Below are 27,230 nucleotides of genomic sequence, written 5' to 3' on the forward strand. Positions count from 1 at the left end.
TTTGTAATGGCCTATGGTGAGAAAGAATATGGAAAGGAATATATATATATATAAACAAATCACTGTGTTGTACACCAGAAATGAACACAACATTGTGGATTGACTGTACACCAATAAAAATAAACAAGTATATAAATAAAATTTAAAAAAATTTTTTAAATGGAAGTGAGGAAGTCTTTATCAAGTTCACGAACGACAATAGGAGATACTAGCAAAATACACAAGTTGATTTTCCACGTTAAGATTATGGGTCACTAAGGAAGTGAAAAGAACACCAGCATTGCCTTCTGAAGAGGATTGGCTTGGAGGTTTCTCTAGGACTGATTAACCCAAAAGTACTTTATGAAAGGTCCACAAAGATTAATGTTTTTAGACATTTGGGAAATGTTAAATTGATCACAAAATTACGAAGCCATGGTTAGTTAGTAACCATTGGATGGTTAACAGAACCAACCGTTGTTAGATGGTGAAGGAGAAACGTCTGTCTCCCTACCTACCTCCTAGTCCCTACCCCCCTCCTAGTCCCTACCTGCCCCGAGCCCCAACTTCTACCTCCTGCTTTATTCTTCCATGATGTCATCTCAAGTCAAGTGTTACCGTGTGTCACTCGCCTTCTCTACGGCAGGACATAGATCATCCCCTACTCTGTTTTTACTAGAAGTGTTGTTATTTTTAACTCTCCATTGAAGTATGGCACACTTCTGACCCCTATGGGTCTCTTTTTTCCCTCATCCAAGGGTAATAGCACCATGAACTCTAACATCATAGAGGACTGTTGCCTGTTTTTGCACGTGTTCTTGTGTGTCTGGCTTCTGTCACTCAACATTAACTCTGCCGTGGTGGCTCATTCAGCCTAATTTGTGTGTCAGATGACATAGGTGAACAGATCACCGTTATGTGCCCATTCTACTTTTGATGGACACTTGGATCATTTCCTGTTTGGAGCTATTGTGAATGGGGCTACATGAACATTATATATTCATGTCTTTCGTGGAACTCCATTTATGGGCGTGTTCAGGTCTTTACCCGGGAATGGAATGACCGTGTCATAGGAGCTGTGTATATTTGGCTTTAGCCATTTTTGAAACTGGTTGTACCATCCTCCAGACTTTTAATAAGGCTTCATCTTCATTATAAAAGCCTTAACAGTTGGTCTAGTGTTTCCAGCAGAAGTAGACCTAGAACTCAGAGCTTCTGATTCCAAGTCCAGTGCTTTTCACACTCAGTAAATTCTCAGCCCTTCATGCTACTTTCCTCTCTCCAACACTTCACTGCCTTTCTCCTTTAATGCCACTCGGATGCCTGGACAGCTAATGGTTCGTGGACTATTCTCCTCAGGGTATTTTTGCCTCAAAGAGGGTCAGTGGAGACTCCAAATAATAAATCCAATGGTGGAACTTTCAGTTTCTATAAAAGCTCAGTCCATAGGAAAGGATGGGAAAGAGGAGAGAGAGAACATTGCAGTCGGAGGGAACTGTTCAAAGAATCTCTCGGGTCCAGAAAGACCGTTGATGTGAACAGAGCCCTTCCTGATGAAACACAATAGGAAACAGAAAGCTCATCTTTTACCATCTGAACTTCAGAGCAAACACCTTGAAAAGCTATTAAACTCTCATTTCTCCAAAGCGATACACCAGAACCAAAGGAGAGCCTGAGCAGTCCGATTGACCTCTGTTTCTCCCCCACAGGAGGCCAGGAACCAAAATCCGCTGCTGGTTTCTTGAAGACCGTACTGAGCCCAGGGCGTGAAGAAACTGAGCAGAAACGACTGAGAAAGATGACAATGGAACTCAAGCCCAACCTCCCAACAGCGCACTCAGGTGTGCCTCTGTCCCCCGATTCCGTGTTGTAATTAAAAAGAATGATTTTTACATATTTAGATATTTTTCTATTCATCCTGGTCTGATGCCCGAATTTGAATGCAGCTGAAGTGAAGGGTATTAATTAGTTGTGAATCACTCTGATACTTGAATATAAGGCCTCATGAGTCGAATGTGCAAATTTATGTAAAAACAATGTGAAAATTAGAAATGCATTGGCACATTTTTTTTTAACCAGAACTGTAGCACCCTGTCTAGTCAAACAGACTGCTCATTTGCAAGTTGTCTATATGCAAAGCATGCTGCCCCTGGGAGCCTCAGATCTCCTTAGCAAGTCGTCTGAAATTCGAGACGGGCTTTGTTCTGACCCTGCTTTGTCTCTGACCCCTTTCTCTCCTGCGGAGGAAAGGCTCAGTACCGCTTGCACCTGGCGACCCCACGCTCCCCCAGAGCACGAAGCCCATCCCAGGAAAAATCCCAGTCCTTCCTCCCAACCCACTGGACCCCAACTTCCTTTCCAGACCAGACCTGATAAAGGCAAAGAGGCTGTCTGCGGGGAGGTCCTGGGCTAGCTTTCAGGTGTGATGTTGGAGGTTAGAGCAGGGTAGCTGCTTGGAAAGCTGACCCACGCTGCGTCTTTGTCAGGGTCGGATTCTGCAGCTTTGCAACCCCCACCCCCCGAGGGGTGGCTGGGGAAGCAGAGCCAGCGCTGCAGGTAACAAGGTGAAGCAGCAGGGGGCGCACTCAGCTCATCTGCCCTTGGCTGGCTGGCACCTGAGCGGAGAAGCGGGCCAGAGGTCAGGAGATGCTTGGAGAGAGCCAGCAGGGCCGGGCCAGGTCATTCCACACCTAGGAGTGGAAGGGGAGCCCTTATGGGAGGCAGCTAGTCATTTAGCTGCGGGAGTGGGAAGGGTGATCAGAGAGACGGGGTATCTCCCGGGAGCTGGCAGGCAGCCAGATGATGGTCGCCCACCAGGCAAAGCAAGGCAGCCGCAGAGCTGACGGCTGACGAAGAACGCTGCCGGGACCGTCGCTGCCCCGGCAGTGAGCTGAGTCACTGTCACCCTTTCAGGACGTGGCTCAGGGTCTCGCAGCAGCTGGGACGTTTTACTCCGCTGACGCCTCAGCTTGGTGGCGCCCCTGCTGCCCACAGCTCGTGTTTACGCAAGTTACGAAAAAGCTTAATTTCTCCCATCGAGTTGCTCTGTGAACGCTCTTCTCAGTAGGTTCTTCAAGAGGTGAGTGACCAGTAAGTTCAAGTTTCACCAAGCTTGGGAGCAACTGTCGTCACGCTGACATCGGTGTTCCGAGACCGGATACTCCAAGCACCGGCCCGGCGGGTCAACATCGTCACCGCGAACTGTGAGCTTGTCAGAAACGCAGACCTCTGGAACCCACCCCTGACTTCCAGACTCAGAACCTGTGATTAAATTGAATAATACATTAGAAATTGTCCTGCAAATTATGGATCGTGATCAAAATACTCAGCTATTTTCTTAGGCTGCATCCTGACTCAATAATTGAATTATAAACTCCTGAGAACAGGAAAGATCTCTCCTCTACCTCTTTTTTTTTTTTTTTTCACCTTCTCAGTACACTGAGTACAGCGTTCTGCCCATAATAATTTTGACCATTTGACAGATACAAAAAGCAACCTCCCTGGAAACCTCAGCTCGCACCCCCTTCCAAAAAATTTCTGATTTCAATTCCTGACTTCAAGCACAAAGAGCTGCTGTCACTTTGACCTAATCTTCTGCAGCTCATCCCTCTGAATAATTGTGTTGCCTCTCTCCATGAAGCACTTTGTTACTATGGCGACGCACACGGAATTGTGTGTGTGAGGAATTGAGGGTGGCTCTCCCGGTCAGACGCCTTCCCACCAGACAACACGGAAAACATCCTACCCTTCTGCGTGTTACTGTCCCGTAGGTTGGCATCAAGCCCCTACAAGTTTCTCAAACTGAAATATTCTTTATGGACACTACAGACCAGTACAAGCAGGCAGCTTGATACAATAGGGAAACTAGTGAAGGAGGAAACAGGACGTCAGGGCTCCAGCTCAGAGTCTGATACTTGGAAATTTGACTTTGTCACAAGTCACTGGACTTCTTAGGACCCCATTTAAAGGAGATGAGATATATGCATGCCTTCCCACGGCTTAACCCCTACGATCTTCTGTCATTTTCTGAGTTGATTTTATGTCACTTAACTGAAATTATTTAGAAAACCTACCCAGCATTAAACATTAACATGGCTTTTTTTTATATGTCACGGTTCGTTATCATGCCAATAAATGATTAATTCTAATTCTCTGTCTGGACCAATACTTTGGCAGGACTTTTATGATTCATAATTTGTACTGTGTTGTAATGTTACCTCTCGAAACTGACATACTAGCATTTATTGTTTTTTATGGCCCCTTGAGGTGGCGTTTGAAGGAGACACCAGGTGACATGTAAAGGGTTTAAAAGTTTGATGTGGCTGGAGTACATAGAACTTATCTAGTGGGGAGTGGAGGACTGGTGCTTCTGTGGACTGTGAGCCTTTGAGCAGCAACCCAGCAATGGATAATTCAGCAGTCTGTTTGGCCAATGCCACAGTTTGCAATGGCACGTCCTGTGTGGTACCGGAGAGCAACTTCAATGCCGTTCTCAGTGTGATCCTCAGCGCCGTCTTGACTACCCTGTTGGCGCTGGTGATGTTCTCTATGGGATGCAATGTGGAAATCAAGAAATTCCTAGGGCACATAAGGCGGCCGTGGGGCATCTGTGTGGGCTTCCTCTGCCAGTTTGGAATCATGCCCCTCACGGGGTTCATCCTGTCAGTAGCCTTTGACATCCTCCCCCTCCAAGCCGTGGTGGTAATCATCATGGGATGCTGTCCCGGAGGAACCTCCTCCAACGTCTTGGCCTATTGGGTTGACGGCGACATGGACCTGAGGTAAGATATCTAAATCTCCAAATACTGCAATCGCATTGAATTCTTCTTCTCATAAGCCTATGGTGTTGAGAATGCCCATGAGCTCCGCCACTGATCTAGGGTACAACGGAGGAAGGAAACAGACAAGGAGAAATGCATTTCCACGCCTTCCTGAGCAGCCGCTTGGCGATGCGAATTTAGGGGTTCTGTTTTGTGCTGATGTCTTTAAATCTAACTCCATTAACTAGGAGTTGTATCATTGCCATTTATCTTTGGGAGAAAAGTCCAAGTTTTTCAAAAAAAGAAATCCTTTCCAAGCCATAAGCTGCAGCTCAGAAAGTTTTCCTTGTTAATATCAGGAAAAACAAAAAACAAAAAACTCTCTTTGTGGTGGTGAGGAGCTCTGAATGCAATTGTGAACTAAATTGTTTATTAAACGGTAGCCCCAAGGATGAGACAATGACCAAACATAATCAGATTTTTTGAACAAGCTTTTTCTTGGTTTAAAGGCTAAGAAAGATGGTGTACATTTACTTCACTTCTATGAGCATTAAACGAAAAGAAAAAAACAAACAACAGCGTTTTTAAAATTATGCTTACCCTTCTATAAAATAAGCAGAAAATGGTTTCCCTGCTTCCCACAGAATAATCTAAACTGCAGTGTTTGCCCAGTTCCTCCTGTGCCAGTCTGAACTAGCACTGGAGGAGAAAAAAACTAATGGAGATAAAATGAAGCATTAATGTGGGGAGACTGAGAATTTTAATGCTGCCACTCAACTAGACAAATGCCTTTTTTCCTTACCTCATCGCTCTTCATTTCCTGTGAAAGACAAGCATTTCTGGACACAGCCAGGTGTTGATGTCAAGTGTGCTTGTTATGTGCTGTCCAGTAGGCAATGGACTCTGTTAATCACCAGCTACAAAACTCAGAAGAGAGATGTTCACAGGGTAGAAATGTAACCACAGCAGAAGGTGAAACTGGATTCCAGATTGAGCCAGCATCTCGCGGGCCATTGGGAGCCCACCACCTCATCCTGGCTGGTGCCCATTTCTTCAGAAGCTTTAGAAAAGCCGTGCCAACAATACATCTTCACATTATATGCTTTTCATGTAAGGAAATCCTGTCTCTTCCTTGCAATAGATTTTTTTATTCCCAAGGAAGGTCCTGTGAGGAAAAAGGATGGCCAGGGATGTTCAGGTTTAGTTAATCTGTGAACCACCATGTGGCAATAAGATCTTCTTAGACTTCAGCTTGACCTGCACACAGGCACGCAGGTGAGAATTCTGCAAGCTAGGAGCTGGCTGAGGGGAGTGAACTGAATTGAATATAGGACTTTGACTCTCACTAAGCAGCTTTTACATAACATTTGTAACTTTTTAACGAAACCGAAGAGCCGTGTACCTCGTTATCATGCCACATGTGGAATCATTCCAGAAGACAGAAAAGCATGTGTGATGCTGGGTTTTTTGGCTGCTGAAACAGATTCCTTTCCATGGGCTGAAACTGGAAAAAAAAAAAAAAAAACCCTCATCTAAAAGCTCTAAGTTACCTTTTCTGTGGTTTTATGGAAATCTGGAAATTTCTCTGGAAATAGGAGATGGTTATATTAACTTGCCTATCTCGCATAACAATTCCTGTGAGAAGTAAGAGTATTCATAAATAAGAACCAAAGGTAGAATTTGAGACCTTGGCAAGAGACAGCCAGCTGAGTCAGTGTATGTGACTGCATCAGAAAGTCAGAGTAAATCCTGCAGTGGAACGTACAGCACTGAAAATTTTTCATTTTCTTTCTAGAAAGTGTGGACTCATTGATATCCCTTGTCTTATGAATAACATCAACACCTGTCTAGTCTGATGGTCACCTCTCTAGCATTTCTGCCTAACCAGAACTCAAGCAAGACCCAGTAAAAGACTTGGCATGCCTGAAGTAAATCCCACCTAATCTCCGAGACCTTCCTCACACAAGACCTGTTTACTCTCCTAATTCTAGACCTGTTGCGCCGTTTCGCAGCAGGGAGGATGCGAAACAAGAAGTGGGGGTAGAGGGCAAGGTGTTAGATGGGCAGGCCTGTGTCCCCTAGCAGCAAGTGGCCACAAGAGCCTGACCCCCAAGAGAAAAGACCAAAATGCTTCCAAAGCGAAAAAAGACAACTCACAAAACACAGGTGCCTCTGCATTGCATATTTTAGGGACAAACAGCTCTGAAAGAACATTACCCAAAGACATCACTGTCTTTCAGCTGAGCAGATAATAACATTTATCACAAAGACCCCGTAATCATTGAAAGGAGGTCAGATTATGCCACTAGGGAAGATTGGGGACATTATGCATTGCATATGTTAGAGGAAAAATTTGAAGTATTTCTTTAAAGCAAACTAAGGGAGTAACACCTCAGCTATTAGGAAACAGTTTTCCAGCCCTTTTTTTATTCCTCTGGAGTGAGCACTGCAGTCTCATGATTAGTTAGATGCAATCCTCTCTCTCCTTTATGTTTCCGATTCTGTCCTCTTGGAACGTTACCGTCTCCGTTTCCACTTGAACTCTAGCAATGGCAGCCGAGATGTGACTGTTTATACCAACAGGTGTCTGCACCCGCTGAGCGGACAGCACACAGCGCTGGCTAAACCACTCCATCTCCGTCTCGGTTTAACTCTCCTGGATGTGGTTCCTGGGAGAAACCAAATCACCTCCCCTTCACCCTATCATCTCTTCCCAACCTGGGAAACCAACGCATTTTGCAGTCTCTAGTGACTTAAACACACACAGACACACACACACATAACAAAATTACCGACCTTGCTAATCAAATCCTTGCTCATTGACATACAGCAAGTGACACTTCAGCTCCCTCCTGGACCACTCGAGCCTAGAAAGTTGTCGTGGGAATCTGATCAGAGAACAGGCATTTTCACCTGATTTAGCTGTGCTGTGGCCCCATCATGCACAAAATGTTTCAGGAAGAAACGCAGGTGATGGTTTCGGGTGACTTCTTGGTGGCCCAGCCCCGCGGGTCAGGGATCGCAGAGAACTCCCACCACCTGGTGTCCACTCTATCCCCAGAGGCTCCTGATTTTCGAATCTCTCTTTGCCAGCATTGGCCTCCGCCACAGGCACCACACAAGGGTTTTCCTTCTCGTTTTCCTTTCTTTGACTTCTTCTTTGGGGAATCCCTGCCAATGCAGCCTTTCCTTCACTGCTCTGTACTGTCAGCACTCCCTTTTTATTATTTTCCAGATTTAATAGTTTCTGGGTTTTCCTACCACATCCTTTGTTCTTCATCCAAATGCTGTTTCTTCATCTTCCAGCTTTGTGTTGACTGTTATTATAGCCGTTCAAGATCCCTGACCCTCCAGCCTATTGCAGATTCAAAGCAGTTCCTCTCATTTCAACATAAATGTCCAGATCCTCACTAATCTAAGAACTAATCCAATGCTATTTGAATTTCCCTTTATTTTCCCTCGGAGTAACCAAGCTATGTTTTTTTCTGCAGCATTACTTTTTATTTACTAGCTAACGTTTAGGAGGCACTGGTAAGAACCACACACAGTGTAAGCATGCTATGTCTATATTAATCCTCAGACTAATCCTCTAAGGTTAGTGCTGCTTTTCTGCACTTGCTAGGTGAGAAAATTAAAGCTCTTAACCTTGACAGAAGTCATAGTCAGTACATGTCAGAGTCAGAATTCGAGCCCAGACCTCTCCACTCATCTCTGTCCAGATTCTTAACCTTGGCTCAACACTGTTTCTATCACTTGTCACATCTCCACTTTCCAGCCCCACTAGACACGTTTCTTTTGATCTTTCAAATTTGATGTTTCACTTCTAATAGGGTTACAGTCTTCTGCATTCCTTATCACTGACTGGACCAAATTCCTCAACATTCACTAAATTCTCATTTATTGCTTTCTTTTAATTCCAAAAAGAAAAGGAAGGAAAAAAAATTCTCCCTGGCAGTTAATAGAGCTAAGGCTCTATTAGGATTTAAACCAAGAGTTGTTTTTTTTTTCTTGTGTTCCCTCTTATTTCAATATAAATGCATGGTATAGTATTTCTATTGGTGACACCTCTGCTCTTGGTAGAACTTCAGGGTTTTTTGGTTTTTTTTAATATATGAAGTTATTTTTTTTTCTTTCGCTAATTTATTCTCCTGTATTGATCCTTAAAATTATTTATCTGTGAATTGTGCTTCATCTCATTTTGAGTGGTTCCAGCCATCTGTACTCCCACCCCTTGGCTGTACCTCGTGATCCAGGTGACCCACTAGATCTAAACCAGTCCCTTCTCCAACTCCAACTCCTGTCTTGTCCCTCCTCGTGGCCTTTGAGAAGCTAGTCTTGCCAAGTTCAAAACCAGGATATAACTTCATAAATTATCTTAGCAATAGTCAAAATTAAAGCTTTCACAAGGAAATTGGAAAAAAAAAAAAACAAGGAGAGAAACAGACGTCCTTCTAAAAGTTGCTTTCATGGTTTGAAGCAAATAATTCTTGGCCTTCTCTTCCCTGTGGTCCAGATCTGAACACTGTCCTTCTCCAACCCCTCCTGTCTTCTCCACTCTGGAATGCATATTGGATGCATTGGAATAATAGTGATTTTATTACGGGAATAACTTAAAAGCCATGCTAATTTATTTAGAAAAAAAGAAAAGATAAAAAAAAGAAAATGGTGATGGAAAAGAGAGTGGGTAAAGTCATTTGCAAACTCCAGTATTTTAACTATAAGTAGGACAAAGCACTGTTTGTAATAAATTAACTTATTATTACTCTGTTTTTAGCTTCTACTGTGCACCCAAATTAAGTTAACCTATCCCCATAATAGACTGAATGTCTTAGAAATGCTTTACATATATCTCTACCATTGATTATTTTTACACTATTTTAGCTCTACTATGGCAAGTATTTTTTTCTGAATTCTTTAAATAGGTTTTAAATGAGGTCATTCTGGTTTTGGGGGTTTTTCTTTAATGATACTTAGGGAAGTTAAGCCCTTTGATAAACATTGCCCCATCCTTTTTACCAAAATTGTGCTTAGATGCACTGAAATGAAATTCCTCACCTCCAGAGTTTTCCTTAGCAACGTGTAGGGTGGTTGTTTTTATTGTTGTGGGGAGGGGGGTGCGAGAAGGTGGTGTAAATAATTTAATCTTTTCCTTCAAGCTCACGTAAAATACCTTTAAGGAGTGACTAGGCTGATCATCTGTCTCAGTGCTACAGCTATTAGAGAAAAAGCCTTTCAGAAAAATCTCTCTAGTTTCCTGATGCTGTGTTATTCTGGAGCACATCACACACACACAGACACACAGACACAGACACAGACACACACACACACACACACACACACGGTGGCTGGGTAGATAATACCATAACTGGCTTTTAGTGAGCGCCTTGCCTTATTCTAAGTATTGGACTCCTTGGGTCACTCGGTCCTCTCAGCCTGTGAGGTGGCTGTGATGGTGATTCTCATCATTTCTCAGATGAGGAAACAGGCAAAGAGAAATCAGGTAAATCACCAGAGTCACGGAGGTGGCTTCCAAGCCAAGCAGTGTCTGGCCCAGTCATTTAAGGTCTCTGTTCCCCAGGAAGGGAAAGTGGCTCTGTGCCCAGGGCACTTTGCAGGGACCAGAGGACTCACATTCCAGAAACCTGTCTTCCATCTGCTGTGGCAGTGCTGAAAACAGCATCGTTCCATGTGAAGTCCTCCACGCTGGGAGCCGAAGTCCACCTACCCAGCCAGGTTCTCCCTACAACACTGCTGCTCTCAGGAGGAATGCCACCAGGCCCTGATTCTTCTGAGCACCATTTGCAAAATTCCTGAGCAGAAATAGAACCCAGGCCCACCCTGCCTGTTTGCATGTTTTCTTGGTTTTTGTTTTTAACCTTTTCTCAAGCTACGGGTGTCCGGGGAATAATGTGTCTGCTTTAACGAGAGATGCCGAGGCTTCTTCCCTTGGACGTACTTCCTCCCCCAAGGGCCATGGAGGCCTGTCTCACCCCAAGCCAGGCAGACGCAGCAAAGCCCGTGTGAATGTGTTCGCTGGTCTCTGACTGGAGGCATGAAGGGCGGCCAAGCACCTGTGCCTTGTTTAATAATGAGTTTAAACAGTCATGAGATATCTTCTCTGATCCTTGAGAACCAATGCAGAGGGAAGGATGACACAAGACAAAATAGAAAGACACCAAATACTGATCTCACCATCTCACCCCACGCAGGGCGCTGCCCAGACCGGGGCACCTGTGTGCTTCTGTCCATCAGACCGAATGGTGTTGCTGGTTGAGTCTTTTGCACGACTTTCTAATCATGCACTGAAAACTGAAACCACCCTCCCCAAGAAAACCGAGGTAGCCTGCCAACCTGCCCGTTTCTTTTCAGCATCAGCATGACCACGTGCTCCACGCTGCTCGCCCTGGGGATGATGCCGCTGTGCCTCCTAATCTACACCAAGATGTGGGTGGACTCCGGGGACATCGTCATTCCCTACGATAGCATAGGTGAGTCAGTCCTGCCCCCGACTTCTAAGCATCGCCGCCCTCCTCTCTGCTCGTCCCTGCCCAGCTCTCGGGCCAGGCTCAGACCCAGCAAGCCTTTACCTCTCACACCAGCAGTAGTTTGTGCCCTACTTGGCTTTCAGGACAAGCCTCGCCTGTATTTGAGTGAGGGCTGGCAGACTCTGAAATTCAAACCTTGACCCCATGGGAGAACCGGTTTTGTCCTCCACTGAAACCACCAGGGAGACAGACCAACGGAAGGGACCTCTGGGCACAGCCATCTGGACCTCGGGAGGTGGGAGTCTCTGGAGGCTCCATCCTTCCCTTAACGCAGAGCACAACTAGTCTGGGGGGGACACAAGTTTGCTCCTGAACACTCAAATTGAAGAAAGACAAAAACCATCTCGCTAATGATTTTAAAATAGGGCACCCGGTAAGCAATGATGGCTGTGGCAACAGGAGACCTCCAGATGAAACACCCTGTTTATGACACTCTTGACTCAGAAGTCGATCTGCTGGTGCGGCCTGTGATCATGCCCCGGGAGTCAGAAGTGCTGGTTATAATTCTGTCTCCACTCATCTCAGCTCCCAGATGGCCACCCCCACCCCAAAAGGGCTCTTTTCTATTTCTGGCAGAACAAATGAGGGTAGGAGATTAAGTCACTGGTGTAACATGAGGTCAAGGACAGGACAAGCTAGTTCCTGGTCTGCCGAAAGCCCTGTGATCACCAAAGGTGAGAGGTAGGTGAACTAGTACATGGCACAATCACCAGGTACAGGACACGCTAGGTCGTCTTTTTCCCAAGGCTAACCTTAGAGACACGTGTCTTCTCGGGGGGCTGTGGTGCAGGTGTCCCGTGGAAGGGAACACGTGAGCAAAGACTAAATGATGACTCAGAAAGATGTTTGTGAAAGGATTCCTGTTGGTGTGGGAAGCTGGACTGGATGGCATCTCAAATCACTTCCATTTCTAAGAAGGATTGTTTCTGTGATAAAAGCATGCATCGGGGTCTATACAACTGAATCAGAACAGACAAGGGAACCTTCCTCGGGGACAATCGGTGCTGCAGTATTTTCAGATAGTCTCTCCTCTCTCTACGCCTACCATGGCCATTAGACATGCCCCCTCCTCCAAAAAAGTGGTCCTTCTTAGCACACCTTGTTCAGTATGGGATTTCCCCTCACAAGGTCCTTCTACAGACCCCAGGGATCTCCATATCAGAAATCATCTCATGCAAGCAGATTATGAGGTGACCCTGGGCAACCACCTTGCCTGTGCCTCAAGCTGCTTAACTCTCAGTCTGCTCCCTTGGAGGACACTCTCCTTCAAGTTAAAGAGTGCAGTTTGCTTGAGGAGTGTTTATTTTAGGCCTCTCAAAGAAGCTGTTTGCTGAATGAGTTTTAACTCTATATTACTTATTGTTTAAGAAAAAAAAGTTAAACCTTAAAATAGCCTCCTCTGGATATTCATTCCCTCCTAGAAAATGCCCCAAAGCAGTATTGAGAAATTCTAACTACAGTGTGAATGACTGATAGCACATCCTTTAAGATGAGTAAATTTTGAAAAGAAGAGAGTGAGAAAGAGTAATTGGTACCTCAAAGGAGGAAAAGATCATCATACAAGAGTCTAAGGACAAAAAGAAAAGAAAACAGAAAACAGAAGGGGAGAGAAATGAGGAAGAGATAAAACATTTTTGAATAAAAGGTTGAAAAGCAAAGATATTAACTCTGCTTAACTCACCATTTTGCCCAGGGCCTATTTTCCTACGTAACCTTCTCACTATTGGTTTTCCTAGTCCTTTAATGTAGAAAACAAACAACCTGATTCATTCACAAGATGTTTTTCAGTGAGGAAATTAAGGCTCAGCGTAAGGGTTGAATTTGTCCAAGATGAACAGGGAGCCGGAAATAGCCCTCTAGTCTGCTCTCCACTCAGCTCCGGGGGCAGGGCTGTTTGGCGCAGTTTCCATACAGTGCTCACTATGTTCAGGTGATTCAATAAACAGCCGCTGAGCCCCCTCAGATGATGACATCTGGACGGAGGAGCAGGCAGCTTACACAGCTGGTACCACTGAATACACTGCAGCAAGTTGCTGTTCCTTCTCTTCCCCGCTCTGCCGTTGAGTGTGTCTAGGACCACGAATTGTGTATCCACGTCACCATCTGCCTCCCACAACAGCACCGTGAGAGAGACATCTTTCTGCCCATTTCACAAATGGGGAAACCAAGGCTCAGAGGCATCAATAATCCTCACAATTCTCACACTTTGTGAATCAGGTCCAGCTCTGAGTCTGTCCGGCTCTGAGTTGCACCATGTGACTCCCTTCCCCACTCTTTCCTTCTCTCTTTTCTTTCTACCTTTCTTCCCTCCTGTATATGCTGTGTAAACTTGATTAAAGACCAAGTTGTGGTGCTCAAATTGTGGAAACTCTAAGGAGATGCTTTCTCATCTAAACAGACAGGCGCCTGCCACAGAGTGCGGGCAGATCTCTAGCCCACTCGGGAGTAAAGAATCACCACAACCCACCTCTTCAGGCAGAAGCCACACACTCTGAGGGTGACGAAGGACAAAGAGTGTCTTTTCCAGTCATCATTGAGTCCCAAAAAGACTATCTGGTCTCATCTGGTCAAGAGAGGAAATACAATTCCACCACGGATTTCAACAGCCAGTCCTGCTGGTGTGTTTATCCTGTAGCCTTGGGCTGCCCCAAAAAGATAAAGACTCCTGGCAAAGAGGGGCCAGACATGAAACTGGGCTGCCTTTTCACAGCTCCAACACATTACAAATACACTACCAAAACCTAAGCATGCTCACAGTCCAGTCACAGTGTTGGCACCCAGATTTAGGTGACCACAGTACAACAAATCTGTATCAAGATGGTTTTCATTTAAGGACTACAAACTTCACAATTTGGAGAACAGGCTGGAGACCCAGGGGAAAAATTCTCCTCTCAAAGTAGCAGGAGGTAAGGATACCCAAAGGGGGTTTTTCTGGGGGCTCGTACGAGTACATCCATCCATGACCTTATTTCACATTCTTTATTCCACCATTTTCTCCTCACCTTTTCCTCCCTGCTCTTTCTTTTTCTTCTTCCTCTTGGTACCTTAACTATTACTTAATCTCATTGAGTAATTTCTGGGAAAAAGTAATTGCTGACCGTATCTTGCCAGGAGGGCCAGAGGCTACAAAGACATTATGTTTTCATCACTATTATATTCATTTTAAATTGATATTTATGGCCCTGGAATCTGGAATCCATTTCCCAGTCCTAGTGCAATCTGCTCCAATACCAAGCAACATCCACTCTCAGAATTTCATTATTCAATTCCACTTTCTCCTACTGCTTTAAAAGGATGTTTGACAAAGAAACAGCCCATGAGAAGTTAGAAGTTGTTGGTGCTGTGTTATACAAAAGCAGCAATTGGACAAATGAGTGTTAAATAATATGGAGAAACAAACCACATGTCATGAGAACAGCAGTAAATTTAACACAGTGAAACTGAAGTATGACTGTTTCATCTGGCTGGGTGAGCTCATTCCTGCAAAGAATTATAATTACTCGAGAGGTCGCCAAATATTTTATCTCATGGAAAATTTAAAACATGCTTTTTAACCTTTTCTCCCACCTCTCTGCTGCAGATTTAAATAATCCAACTCAGTCTTAACCAGAAGTCATTAGCCCACAGAATGCCTGGAGAATTTTTAACTTTTTTCTTTTATTTCTACTACCATGAAGTAACAGACATATAAAATACCATCTTTCTTTACACACCACTGGAGCACAGACACACACAAACACACACACAGACTTTGGAAACGTATGATCCCAAGACCAGAGAAGCCAAGCTTCTGACAAATCAAAACTAAAAGAGACTGACTGGTAGAATAAGGATTCTTCTAAAAAAATTAATCCAGGATTTAGGGAAAGGATTTATATCATCAACATTATCAATTTTCCAGTAGCAATATTGAATTATTTACTGGAGTAGGTAAAGAAGTAGAGTTGGGGTTAGGGGTTGTTGTTTGTTTTTTGAATTCTGTTTCATGTATTTAAGAAGAGAGACAGAGCTACGACCTAAACCTTCTGCGGGCTGTTTTGCTTTCCTCTTCCCTGTGCTATGTGTTCTGTTGATCAAATTGCTCTCTGTCACCTTTAGGTACGTCTTTGGTCGCTCTGGTTGTTCCTGTTTCCGTTGGAATATTTGTTAATCACAAATGGCCCGATAAAGCCAAGATCATACTCAAGGTAGGTGTCCCCAGTCATAGCATAGCATCGTCACGTGCTCCGCAGTGTCCGCGCGTAAACGGTGGGTCTCTCCATCTACTGAGCGGGTTTTTCACATTGGATGATAATACCCCATCTAGGGCAGCTTAAAGTTATCAGACACACAGCTCACTCTTCTAGAGCACCCTCCCCTGTCCCATCCTCAGAGCAAGTTTCTATCCACCCTTGGAGAGCCCCAATTCAAGGGCAGGATTTTTTACCCTGCACACCCACAGCACTTTGCTTTTATCCCTGTTATGTGGGTTTGTATTCCAAAATATATCTAGACAGCTGTCTTAGAAAATAGGTCATATCTTTCTTATCTCTGTATCCATATGGCCAATTCAGTGCCTGGCAATTGGTAGATTTTATATATATGTGTATGTATACACACACACACATACATGTGAATACATATATACACACACATATTTATAGATATAAAATTATATATAACTATATATAATAATATATATAACTACATTTATATAAATGATGATATATATAATTAGTAACCATTCATTTCCTTTTATCAACTGTATCCTTGCCAGATGAGATGGAGATGGATAATATAGACAGGTTTCAGGAGGGAAAATAAGCCACTTGGTGTTCTTTGTCTCTTTGACAAAAAAAAAAGTTATAAATCTCTAATTCTTTTTAATGTGAAAAGGGGAAAAAGATAACAGTGGCTTTGGTTTGCCTGTGCCTTTTTACCTTTTATAGGGTTTTCTCTCCATTTTCTCACCATTATAATCATAAAAGGTGGCTAAGGCAAGATTTCATCCTCAATTACAGACGAAAAATCAAAGATTTGGAGAGGTTTCGTGACTTACTGAAGGAAGGAGGGCAGGAGGAGTTGAATCTGGCAGCCACGTCTTCTTGGAGTGGGTTTTCTTCCTCTCTGACAAGGATAATTTTGAGCTAGGACATCTTCTTCAGGCTAACTGAGTACAGCCCCACCATGTCCTGTTAATTTTCTTAAAAATTGAATCGTGGGACAAGCACCAGCGTTTCCGGTGGGTCTACCCTGGCATCAGGCGAGGGGTACACAGGGAGGTCACTAATCATCACTTCCCCAGAGGGAAGGAGACGCTTAGGTTTCTTCTCCGACGAGAATCTTTGCATTTGCTTTGACATGCGATTGTTGCGTCTGCTTGTCTTCCTTCTAGATCGGGTCCATCACAGGCATAATTCTGATCGTGCTCATAGCCGTGGTCGGAGGCTTGCTGTACCAGAGCGCCTGGATCATCTCGCCCAAACTCTGGGTTATAGGAATCATATTTCCCTTTGCTGGTTACTCCCTGGGCTTTCTTCTGGCTAGAATAGCTGGCCAGCCCTGGAACAGGTATGGTGTTTTGGTAAATCAGACGAGGAACTTCCTTCTGTAATTGCTGCTGTGTTCGTTTGCTGCTGTTATGAAGTACCACCAACTGAGTGGCTTGAGCAGTTCTGGATTCTTGTTGTCCAAGGTCAATGTCAATATGACTGATCCTTTCTGAGGGACGAAGGGCCATGTGCTCCAGGTCTCTCTCCTTGGCCGGTGGAAAGCCATCTCCTCTCTTTCTCTTCACATCGCCCTCCTTCTATGCAAGTCTCTGTGTCCAAGTTTTCCCTTTTTGGAAGGATGCGAGTCATATTGAATCAGCGTATGTCCACCACACCTTGTCCTAACTAATTAGACCTTCAGTGACCCTATGTCCAAATAAGGCACATTCTCAGGCGCTGGGGGTTAGGATTTCAGCATATGCATTTGAGAAGATCCAATTCAGCCCATAATCACTGTAAACACTGAGGACAAATTCACAATTTTTCATCTATAATAACGTTCACTCTATTTCTGAATACGTTATTCTAAATAGACTCATTCATTCCTGAAAGATGCAAGTCCTCTGGAAAGAAAATATGGACTGCCTCTTTCTTGTTCAAATTCTCCTGGCCCTTTCTCCTGGATAGTACAGGTCGGGCTCCTCTGTGCTCATTTGTCCTTAATTCTCCAAGCAGAGTGACTCCAACCAAAGCTGAATTCAGGTTGGTCCTGTAATATACGAGGATTCCTCCAGCCAGAAACAGGATGCACTCACAATCCAGAAAGTTCTGAAGAGCAGAACTTGTTTTAGCGTGTATGGGCTCGGGACAGGGTGAAGGCGTTCCTGCTTCTAGCACGTTGGAATCAGTAGGCAGAGGGAAAATCAGGCGTAGGAGCTGGTGCACGTATGAGGCTGGGGACAAGATGAGAGGCACAGGCCGGTGGGAAGGGTGTGGCTGAGTCAGGCTGACCGGGGATGGCACTGGGACCCACCGCTCACCCACTGTAGGACCCGGGCCAGGCTCTTACTCTTTCTCTGACTTTCCTCACCTGTAGAATGGGGACAATGATACCTACTTTGCAGATTTTTGATCAAGATTTAATCAGAAGAATAAAACCGATTTCACAATAAAACAACAATAGCAAATACTCTATTTTGAGTGTTTTCTCAGCCCCTGCTCTGCTCTGCACTGATGCCAAGGACCTAATTGAACAGAGTGAAATCATCCCCCTCTGCTGTTTTTGGAACATTAACATAAATGAGCCTCTGCTTTCAGAGTTCTTAAAATTTATATATATATATATATATATATATATATATATATATATATATATATACATATATGTATCTGCTTTTAATGCATAATATACTTTTATTTTATAAATAGATGTATAAATTTATTCAATATTATATTGAATAATTATATATTACTTATTAATAAATATTATCCAATATATTAAATATAACATACATACATATGTGTGTATATATATATACATAGTTATGCATATAGACACAGATGACATTGATAGCTTCCACTGCTCACAGGGCAAAATAAGCTACTTGGTGATTTTTGTTCCTCTGGACAAAAGAAAACATTATAATCCCCAATTTTTTTTTAATGTGAAAAGGAGAGAAACAATAATAATGGCTTTTATTTACATAAGACTTTTAAACTTTTACAGGGGTTTATATCCATTTTCTTATTATCATAACAGTTATAAAGATGACTAGGGCAAGAGTTTTATCTCTATATATGTAGTGAAAAAGAGAAAATGTTTGTATTATAATGTATTATCTGATAATATATTAATGCATATTTATTGAATATAAATAAAACTATAGAGTTTAATAAATATATACATGAAAAGTAGACGTGTGTGTTCAGACATGTTTAGGTACTTGTTCTATCTGCTTTTAATTTTTTACAACAAAAAAGCAAAACAACACCACCAAAAACAGACCAGTGAAAATGTGTGTTCTTGTAACATTTCTTTCAGGTGCCGAACGGTTGCTTTGGAAACAGGGATGCAGAACGCTCAGCTGTGCTCCACCATCGTCCAGCTGTCCTTCACCCCTGAGGAGCTCAATGTCATCTTCACCTTCCCACTCATCTACAGCATCTTCCAGTTGGTCGTGGCAGCTCTATTCTTAGGACGTAAGGAACACCTATAATCACATTTCACTGTGATGTTCTTTGAGAAATCCTGGAGTTGCTAATATGACATCTTTTAATTCCCCTTTTCTGCTAATGAATTGTACACATTAAACCAAACTCCCTTTTCCTGGCAGTGAAATAAATGGGTAGGAAACGCTACCCATAATACTCTCATGACATGCCAACTGCTGATGGAAGATTATAATTTTACCAAAAGGTTCTAGTAAAGAGTATTTTTAAGTGAAAAATAATGGAGGTTGATTCTCTCCACTGACTCTCTTTTTCTCAATAATTAAGGAGGCATATTAACCTGTTAGAGCCATTTTATTGTGTCCCTTCCTACCTGCTTCTAAGAACCCTGAACTGGTCATTTTTTAATTCAAACATCATCTTGGTATGCTTAGTATATATAGGATATTTCTCAGAAAATTGGTATAAAAGTATATTTATCAGGCTAAGTTATATTGGAAGATAGATATGTGTGTGCATGTATGTGTGTATGTATATAGTTTTTAGTAACCATACAATTGAAACAGTTGAAGCAAACATTTTTTATTTCAAGTGCTAGGAATAGCTAACTTGCTTTTTAATTTTACTGGGATGTAGCATATAGCTTTAGTCCACGAGCCCCTGCCACCTAATGGCCTTCACCTACTTGAAACTTTCCTCTAATTTTGTTTTCTAAGGACTGGTGATGTTTAATCTATTTTCAAATTCTGGGGCTTTTTTTTTTTTAATAAAGAAACTTCTTTAAGTTTCACACCATTTTAATGGGGATCATATAGTGGAAGTGAATGAAAAGATAATGTGACTCTTAAGTGGCACAACGACCCTAGGTACAGCTTTGTTTGGAATAAGGTTTGCTTTTACACTTAGCTCCATCAGGTACTCCATTTGCCCTTGGGAACTGTTCATTCTCTGTGCTACGGTCTTGAATGTCATTCTCGAAGCAGAGTTTTCCTTTCTAGTATAGGACTCTCTGGATCCATTAGAAACGTTCCACTGACTTATCACTGGTGCAGGAGAGAGGGTTGCATGGCCTAATTAATTACCCCGTTTTCCTGTATCATGGAGATTTACCCAATTTGGTGCACCTTGGGACTTTCCCAAATAATTAGCTAATGGTGTCTACCAGACAAGCCTGAGAAAGTAGTTGGGAGCGAGGACAATTAAGTAGATTTACTAGTTAAATAACTCATTCAAAAGGAATTAATATATAAAATTGAAGGAATAATGGGAAAGTGGGCAACAGTCTTACCCTTTCCCACAATTTCAGCAGCAGGAATGAGAACAAGGAGGCATCTTTACTAAGGATGTGCAATTCCGGGAAACATATTTTGGTGAAAGGATTAGAAGTCTAAATGCTTTCTTTTTGGAACAAGGAAAGGAAAGAAGGAAGGGAGGGAGGGAGGGAAGATGGAAAGAAGAGAGGAGAATAGTTTGGTTGAATAAAATTGGTGATAAGCTGAGGGATTTCAAGCTCAAAACAGTTTATAATAAAAGTATAATAAAAGGGATAGTTTCATGAACCACAAGCTCAATTCAATAGAGTCAATAGCTTAGTGGCTTCTAAGTGAATATACTGAGTGGGGAGAGAACAGCTCAGTGGTGGAGTGTGTGCTTTAGGATGCATGAGGTCCTGGGTTGAATCCCCAGTACCTTCATTAAAGATAAATAAATTTGAAAACCTAATTACCTCCCCCCTCAAAAAAGAAAAAAAGAAAGAAAGAAAAAACTAAAACAAATTAATGTAAAAACAAAAACAAATATACTGGTAAATGTACAGGAGCCATCCAAGGAGGTATTGACCTTGAAATGTTCAGATCTCAGAAGCAAGATCATGTCTCTCTCAGCTGTGTATCATCGTGAGCGTTAGTGCTGACTGAGCCCTTACTGCTCTCTCAGGGCTGGGCACTGTACTGTTTTAGCTCATTTGTGTTCACAATTGCCCCATGAGATAGGCAGTATTTTTATACCAATTTTAAGTGTGAGGTATTGGAGTCTGAGGGTTCCAATAAATAATACCTTCTCCTCCCCTGTTGGAACCATGTCAGAGGTAGAAGGGGAAAAAAATCAGATATTTAGATAACAAAATTGCACTTTTATTATAGATAAAACTTGATTAGAAAATATGGCTCAAAACTATGACTACATGGGCTTGTTGATATCGTCCTGCTCCATGGCCAACCACTGTGCACGTAGCATCCACAGATACACAGAGACTGCAGGCCAGTCTGGCCAGGTGAGCTGACCTCAGAAATACACTGAGAAATGGCCGCCCCCAGAGACTAGCAGCTTCGTGGAAGAGATGAGGGCTGATCACCCATCAGCCAAGGCTCCCTCATCGTGGGAAGGAGTGAGTGAAGGCTGGGAAAGACTGTTATTCCAGCTCAAGTCCTTCCCCACAGACCCTTAGACCAAGGTACCGACACTGCAGCTTAGCTTGTAGCCTATCTGAGGACTGATACATTAGCTGGAGAGGGAAGGGACAGAATAGATGCCTGTTGTCGTTGTTATTGGCGAGTACCACCTGCAGGGCTGATCAGCGGAAGTTGGGTGAGCAGATATCCCCTAGCTGTGTGCCAGGTCTTCCTGAAGTGCAGCCATCCCACTTATGAGTGGTTGTGGAAATAAAAATGGTGGTGGTGCTCTCTAAGGAACTTCCTGCCTACACAAAATACAAACTGCTTCTTGAGTCATAGATTGTAATCACTGTCCAAAGTAAGTTTGCAGCTTACTATTATGAAATTTGCTTAACCTGCTGTGTATTGTTTTCTAGTGTATGTAGCACACAAGAAATGTTTTGGAAAAAACAATGTGGAACTTCCAGACGGCAAAGACATCGAACCACTCCCTAAGGCATCCTTCAGCAAGGCGAATGAAGAATTTCAACCAGATGAAAAGTAAACACCAGTGGACCAAGAAGAAGAACTCTAAAGAACATGCTTCAGCTATAAAAAATATTTGATTATTTGTTTTGATGGGATATTTGTCAGAAAAAAAAAGTTAAAGAAAAAATTTAAGTTTGAATTGAATCCATATATTGGTTTTGCTACCAAGTGACTGGTCCAGATCTTTCCTGTGACAGATATATATATATATACACCGTCTTTGAAATAAGCCCAAAAAGTGTTCGTGGACCTCAGGCTAAAGCTGCCATGGGAGACACTGAGAATTTAATAACCAAATTAGAATCAAGCCCGGATCTCATCAGGGATTTTGTGCATCCGTTGCTCTGCCTCCTGAGCCCAATGACGCCCACTTGCTTTTTTCAGGAAAAACAGAGTTATGTCAAATGGCTTGTATTTGGCAGAGCTCTTTCAGCCCTGGAGAGAGACCACCTCAAGGCTCGCCGGTTAGTCGCAGGGCCACGTTGGCTAATACGACAGCTCTCTGGTTCACACCTCAGAGCAGGGAGGTGGCAGGAGGCACAAAGGCAGGAGACACAAAGACAAGAGAAGTATTGGAAGAAACACGATGACTCTAGTGGGTGAATCCCAGTCAATGGGAGATGAAGGAAAATACACGGAAAAGTACAAATAACAGCAATTTGCTTGAAGGGCAAGACTAGAGTCAATTAGATGTGCAGAAGGAAGAATGAGGTCAGGGAGCCATGGGAGACGTAAGTATTAAACAGTGTTCGAGGATGAAGAGGACGTGCCCAGGGCCCAGAAGGGGAACGTGCATTGCCAAGTGAGCTCCTAAGATGCTGTCAGTAGGCGTATCAAGAGGAAGCAGGGAGGATTTGAACAATGGCAACAGAGCTTTATGGCAAAAGAGAAACAGCTGGAGAGAGCTGGGTTCTCAATGACAGGTCTGATTTACCCTCCTTCCCCTCGCTCCACGGCAAGAGGCGGAGCATTCTTAATTCAGTTCACAGTGGTTTAGCTCCATCTGCCATTCAGACACTGTCACTGCCTCATAGACTCCCTTTCAACGGTTTTGGCTTCAGAGCGCCTCTTGCATTTGGATGATGTGAGTTCAGGTTCTGCTGGTGCCCCTCAGCGTTATTACAGGAACACGAACGTCAACTCTCAACTTAGTTCTTCCAAGACAGGGAGGAGGCACGCTGTTTTAAAATGTGGCATTTATACCTTTTTATACCAGGTTCACATTTACCATTGAATAAAGCTTCTATATTTTTCCATCATTAGACAAACGCGTTAAAAGAAACACATTAAAAGAAACTAGGGATTTTTTTTTAAAGGATCGTAGAGGAGAGGTGGTCCAGATTTTCCTATTACGGAGGGCCAAACAATCTCCTTCCAACAGTACAAAACAAGAACTTTCGGTCTATCTGTCAAGTACCTCCTACACTGTCCTCAAACGGAACACAGGCAGGTGCACTAAAGACACACTGTGAATTCATATCATCATTTCAACGCCCCCAAAGTCAAGGGCCTGGACGCAGCAGGTGCAGCAAGCAGCTTTTTCCTCCATGTTGATCAAGATACGGACAACGGAATCTGGCTCTCTAACATGTTGCCCTATCTTGTGAATTGTGGGGTTTTTTCTTGTGCTAGATGGAAGAAAAATCACTGAACTTTTCAAAATGAAAGCACTCTATTTTTAAATGAGTCTGAGAAGCTGATTAAATTATGTATTTTATTGCCTCTGTGAGTATCATATTAAATGAATATTTTATTTTAAAGGCTGGAATAAATGGAAATAATTTTTGTAACGGTTGGTCTATCTGGGTCTTTGTAATAATTGTCAACATGTCTTTGCTGTTCACTTCTAGAGATAGAAATAAGGTGGAGTTTCTCAAATGTTAAATTGTTCCTCAAAAAGTCCCTGAAAGAAATGCTTAATTAAATACTCTAATAATTTGGTGTCCCACTGATACAGGTTGAAGTTGTCCCCCAAGAAAATCATACTAGGGGAACTTGAATCAAAAACTCTTAGAAAAACAGCATGGCGATATCTGACTTAAAATAATAAAAAAGTATTATGTGTACTTATCAGTAAGATCACCACCACATTCTATGAAAAAAGAGAGAGAAAGACAGAGACAGCAACACCTTGATGATGGTACTGATGCCTTAAAATCTCTCATCAGCAAGACTTGGAGAAATTCAGATGGTGAACCACATTTGACCACTCAAAGATATCACTCTGTTCTCCATCTAGGAAACTCTCACTCTCTTCCAGCAGAAAACAGTGGATCTTTCTTGGAATATTCGGCAGCCCATTGCCTCTCAATCCTTTACCCTTCAAAAACCACATTAGTTCACAGCCAGAGTCTTCAGACCGTGGTGTGGACACTCTGAGTCCATGAAACTGTCCTGGGGGTGCAGGAACGGCTGGGGAAGCTGCTCTCATTTCTTCAACTTGTGTGTATATTCCTTCCCAAAACTACCCTGCTTCAATGCTCCAGTGCTTGAGATGTCCCGAGCTCTCCCTGCCTACCTCCTCTTTCCCGGCGGGGTGCCCTCCTTGAAAAAGCAAAGCCTTACTCTCACCGTCCCTACAGAGCACTGGCCCAGGATAGAGGAATTTTGAACAGCAACTAAAGAAGCAATTCAGAATATTAATGTTGAAGAAAGGCGTCACATCTTTCTCAGTTGTATACAGACTTATTTAAGGTTTTAGAAATGGAGTATTCTGACTTGTGTTGGAACATTTTGAACATAGAAATACTATAACATGGAGTGGAAGTGAGGACAATTTTCTGTTAACAGGATAGCACTCCCAACCCGTGATATACCCCAAAAAACCATCACTATAAGAGCAAACAGATGAGCATTGGTTAGAAACATTGAAAGAGGACACTTTTTTTTTTTTTTTACATCCAAGAGATGACAGACTTATGGTAAATATCTGAACCTTATCTATCTAGCTCAAAGTTGGAATACAGACATGAGGGATTGGCACGGACTCCTATTAATGTATTTGTTAGAATCGAAAGATGAAGTCAAATGTTTTTTTCAGACAGAAAGTTTAGCTGATTGGTTTGACAAGGGCGCTGGCTTTGCCAATTAAGAAATATAAAGGATATTTTCTATAAATTAGATGAACGAAATCTGCAGCACCAAGGTTTTACAAAAATATTAAAAACGTGATAATATAAAAAAGCACATTATAAAAATAATTAATCTAGAATATATAAAGACTCATAGCCCAATAATAAGAAAGAAAGTAACAAAAATGAGTAAAAAAAATCTGAAAATACTCTTCCACAAAGAACAGAAATAAAGCAGATAAGCACATGGCTCTGGCAAATATACCCATGAGAAGATGCTCAATACCATTAATAGTTACATAACTTTGAATCAAAACCATTGTATGTTCAGTAAAATAGCTAAAGTAAAACATTACTATGATGGCAAGTATTAATGGGGATATAAACAGTAACTCTCATAGACTGCTGGCAGTAGGGTCTCTTCAAAACCAGTTTGCAATTTCTTATAACGTTAAACACACACTAACCATATAACCAAGCAATCTCACTCCTAGGTGTTTACCCAGGTACTGGAAGTAGAACAGGGTAAAAGAAGATCAGGGGCCAGGAACCTGCGGCCGGCATGGACTATGAGGGGAATGACGGAACATCGTGGGCTGATGGAAATGTTCTATATCGGGACGTTGGTGGTGGTTACACAACATTGGACATTTGTCAAAGTGCATGGAACAGTACACTTAAAATTGGTGAATTTTATTTGATGTAAATTATACCATTAATAAAACTGATTGAAACTTTTATTGGTCCAGATGTAGCAGGTAAATTTATTCCACTCCCAATCCTCTGGGAGAATATTGAGTTCAATTTGGAGCCTCTAAGGGTAAGAGTAACAGGCTCTTTGGAAAGTCTAGTCAAGCCTTTTGCAGTATATTTCCTAGAAATGGAAACAGTTCCTAGCTCAAGTTCCAGAAACACTTTGAAAAGCAGATATTTCCAATTCTTTGCCTTCAGCAAAGCTAAGAGGTTCTGGTCAAGTTGTCAACCGTGTATGGTTTTGTTGGTCGGCAATTGTGATTTCCTTGGCATGTAACTTGGAAGAAGTTCAAATTCAAGGGACAACGTATACCAAAAGCCCTCCCACTGTCATCTATCTCTTTATGTGAAACAATGTTGACCGGCACTTAAATGTATAAAAATAAAGGAAGAGGAACAAAGTGGAGGCTGAACCCCATCTCAGTCTGACAGTAACAGCAAACTTTTATGCGATGTCACTGCTTTCCAGGGTCTCTTTAACATCTGTACTCTATGAACCGATCTAGTCTTCACAACAATTCTGTGACGTAAGTTAATATTTTCTCTCTTTTACCGATGAGGAAATTCAGGCACATAGTTAAGGAACGTTCACACAATCTCACAGCTGGCAAGTGCCAAAACTTGATTTGAACTCAGGAAGCCTGGCTCTGCGTTTTGGACTTTCGTTGACCACAGTGCTAAGCTCTGTCATATTCAGCCATAGATACATGGGATTTCAGATCATTCATGAATGCGTTACATTAGAACACAACTCTTCAGTGGAAATAAAACGAAAATATAAATTCAAGTAGAAAGAAAAATAATGTGAAATTTCCAACAATGAAGGCAGAACTTGTCCACATTTTTTTTAATTGATAATGGGTATCATGCCTATGCTGTATGCAGATTCCATTGCATACATTTTAAAGTGATGTAACCATTTAAGTTAAAATTTTCAGTATTTATGGAATTGTATGTGCAACAATTGGCAGAAGTTGAATTTGTAATTATTTAATCTTATGACAAATGACAAATAGCACCTAAAGATATACCTTGCATATCCAGGATTTAAAAGTTATTTGGGGATCATGAAATCTAGTTTCTTTAATTCTAGTGTTCCAGCCTTCCATTAACACGCCAAGTATTGCATAGCAATGCCTGGTCAGTGTCGTAAAGATGGTAGGGGAAACTGAGGAAGGATCACTTATTCTGCAAATAAAATACACACAGACCCAAACATGCACACACATACATGGTGCAAAAAGTCATAAGAAAGATAGTATCATTACTCAAAATTAAAACAGTAGTTTGGGATGTTTAAACAGGAAGATTACGTGCTTGTTGAACCAGCAGGGTTTTCAGCTGCGTTACTGATGCAAACATGATGAACAAGTGCATAAGTCACCATGGTTACATCATTCTCAAACCAGGAGAATTTAAAAGAATAGCTTCTCAAAAATAACAAATACGATTCTGTCCTTCTGCTACTGTGGATATAATGGCTCTTTTGCAAGTAGTCTCTTGGAACTAAGGAATGTGATAATGGCTGCAGCCACTAAGCTAATATCACTCATGTCCATCC

At 42.4% G+C, this 27,230-nt stretch overlaps 1 protein-coding gene and 1 long non-coding RNA gene across 2 annotated transcripts; one reads left to right on the plus strand and one right to left on the minus strand.

Moving 5' to 3' along the window:
- Window positions 1-132: 132 nt before the first annotated feature.
- LOC135322760 (uncharacterized) lies at window positions 133-6,034 on the minus strand. Its single transcript, XR_010383573.1, has 2 exons — window positions 5,542-6,034; window positions 133-3,240 (listed from the first exon to the last, which is right to left on the minus strand). It is a non-coding gene; the product is annotated as an uncharacterized LOC135322760 (long non-coding RNA).
- On the plus strand, window positions 4,137-23,635 carry SLC10A2 (solute carrier family 10 member 2). Its single transcript, XM_010986038.3, has 6 exons — window positions 4,137-4,760; window positions 11,109-11,227; window positions 15,383-15,471; window positions 16,659-16,834; window positions 18,797-18,954; window positions 21,734-23,635. The coding sequence occupies exons 1-6, from the start codon at window positions 4,384-4,386 to the stop codon at window positions 21,859-21,861; spliced, it is 1,047 nt and encodes a 348-aa protein (XP_010984340.1). The 5' UTR covers window positions 4,137-4,383; the 3' UTR covers window positions 21,862-23,635.
- Window positions 23,636-27,230: the final 3,595 nt, after the last annotated feature.

This window comes from Camelus dromedarius, chromosome 13, assembly GCF_036321535.1.
Source record: "Camelus dromedarius isolate mCamDro1 chromosome 13, mCamDro1.pat, whole genome shotgun sequence".
NCBI lineage: Eukaryota > Metazoa > Chordata > Mammalia > Artiodactyla > Camelidae > Camelus > Camelus dromedarius.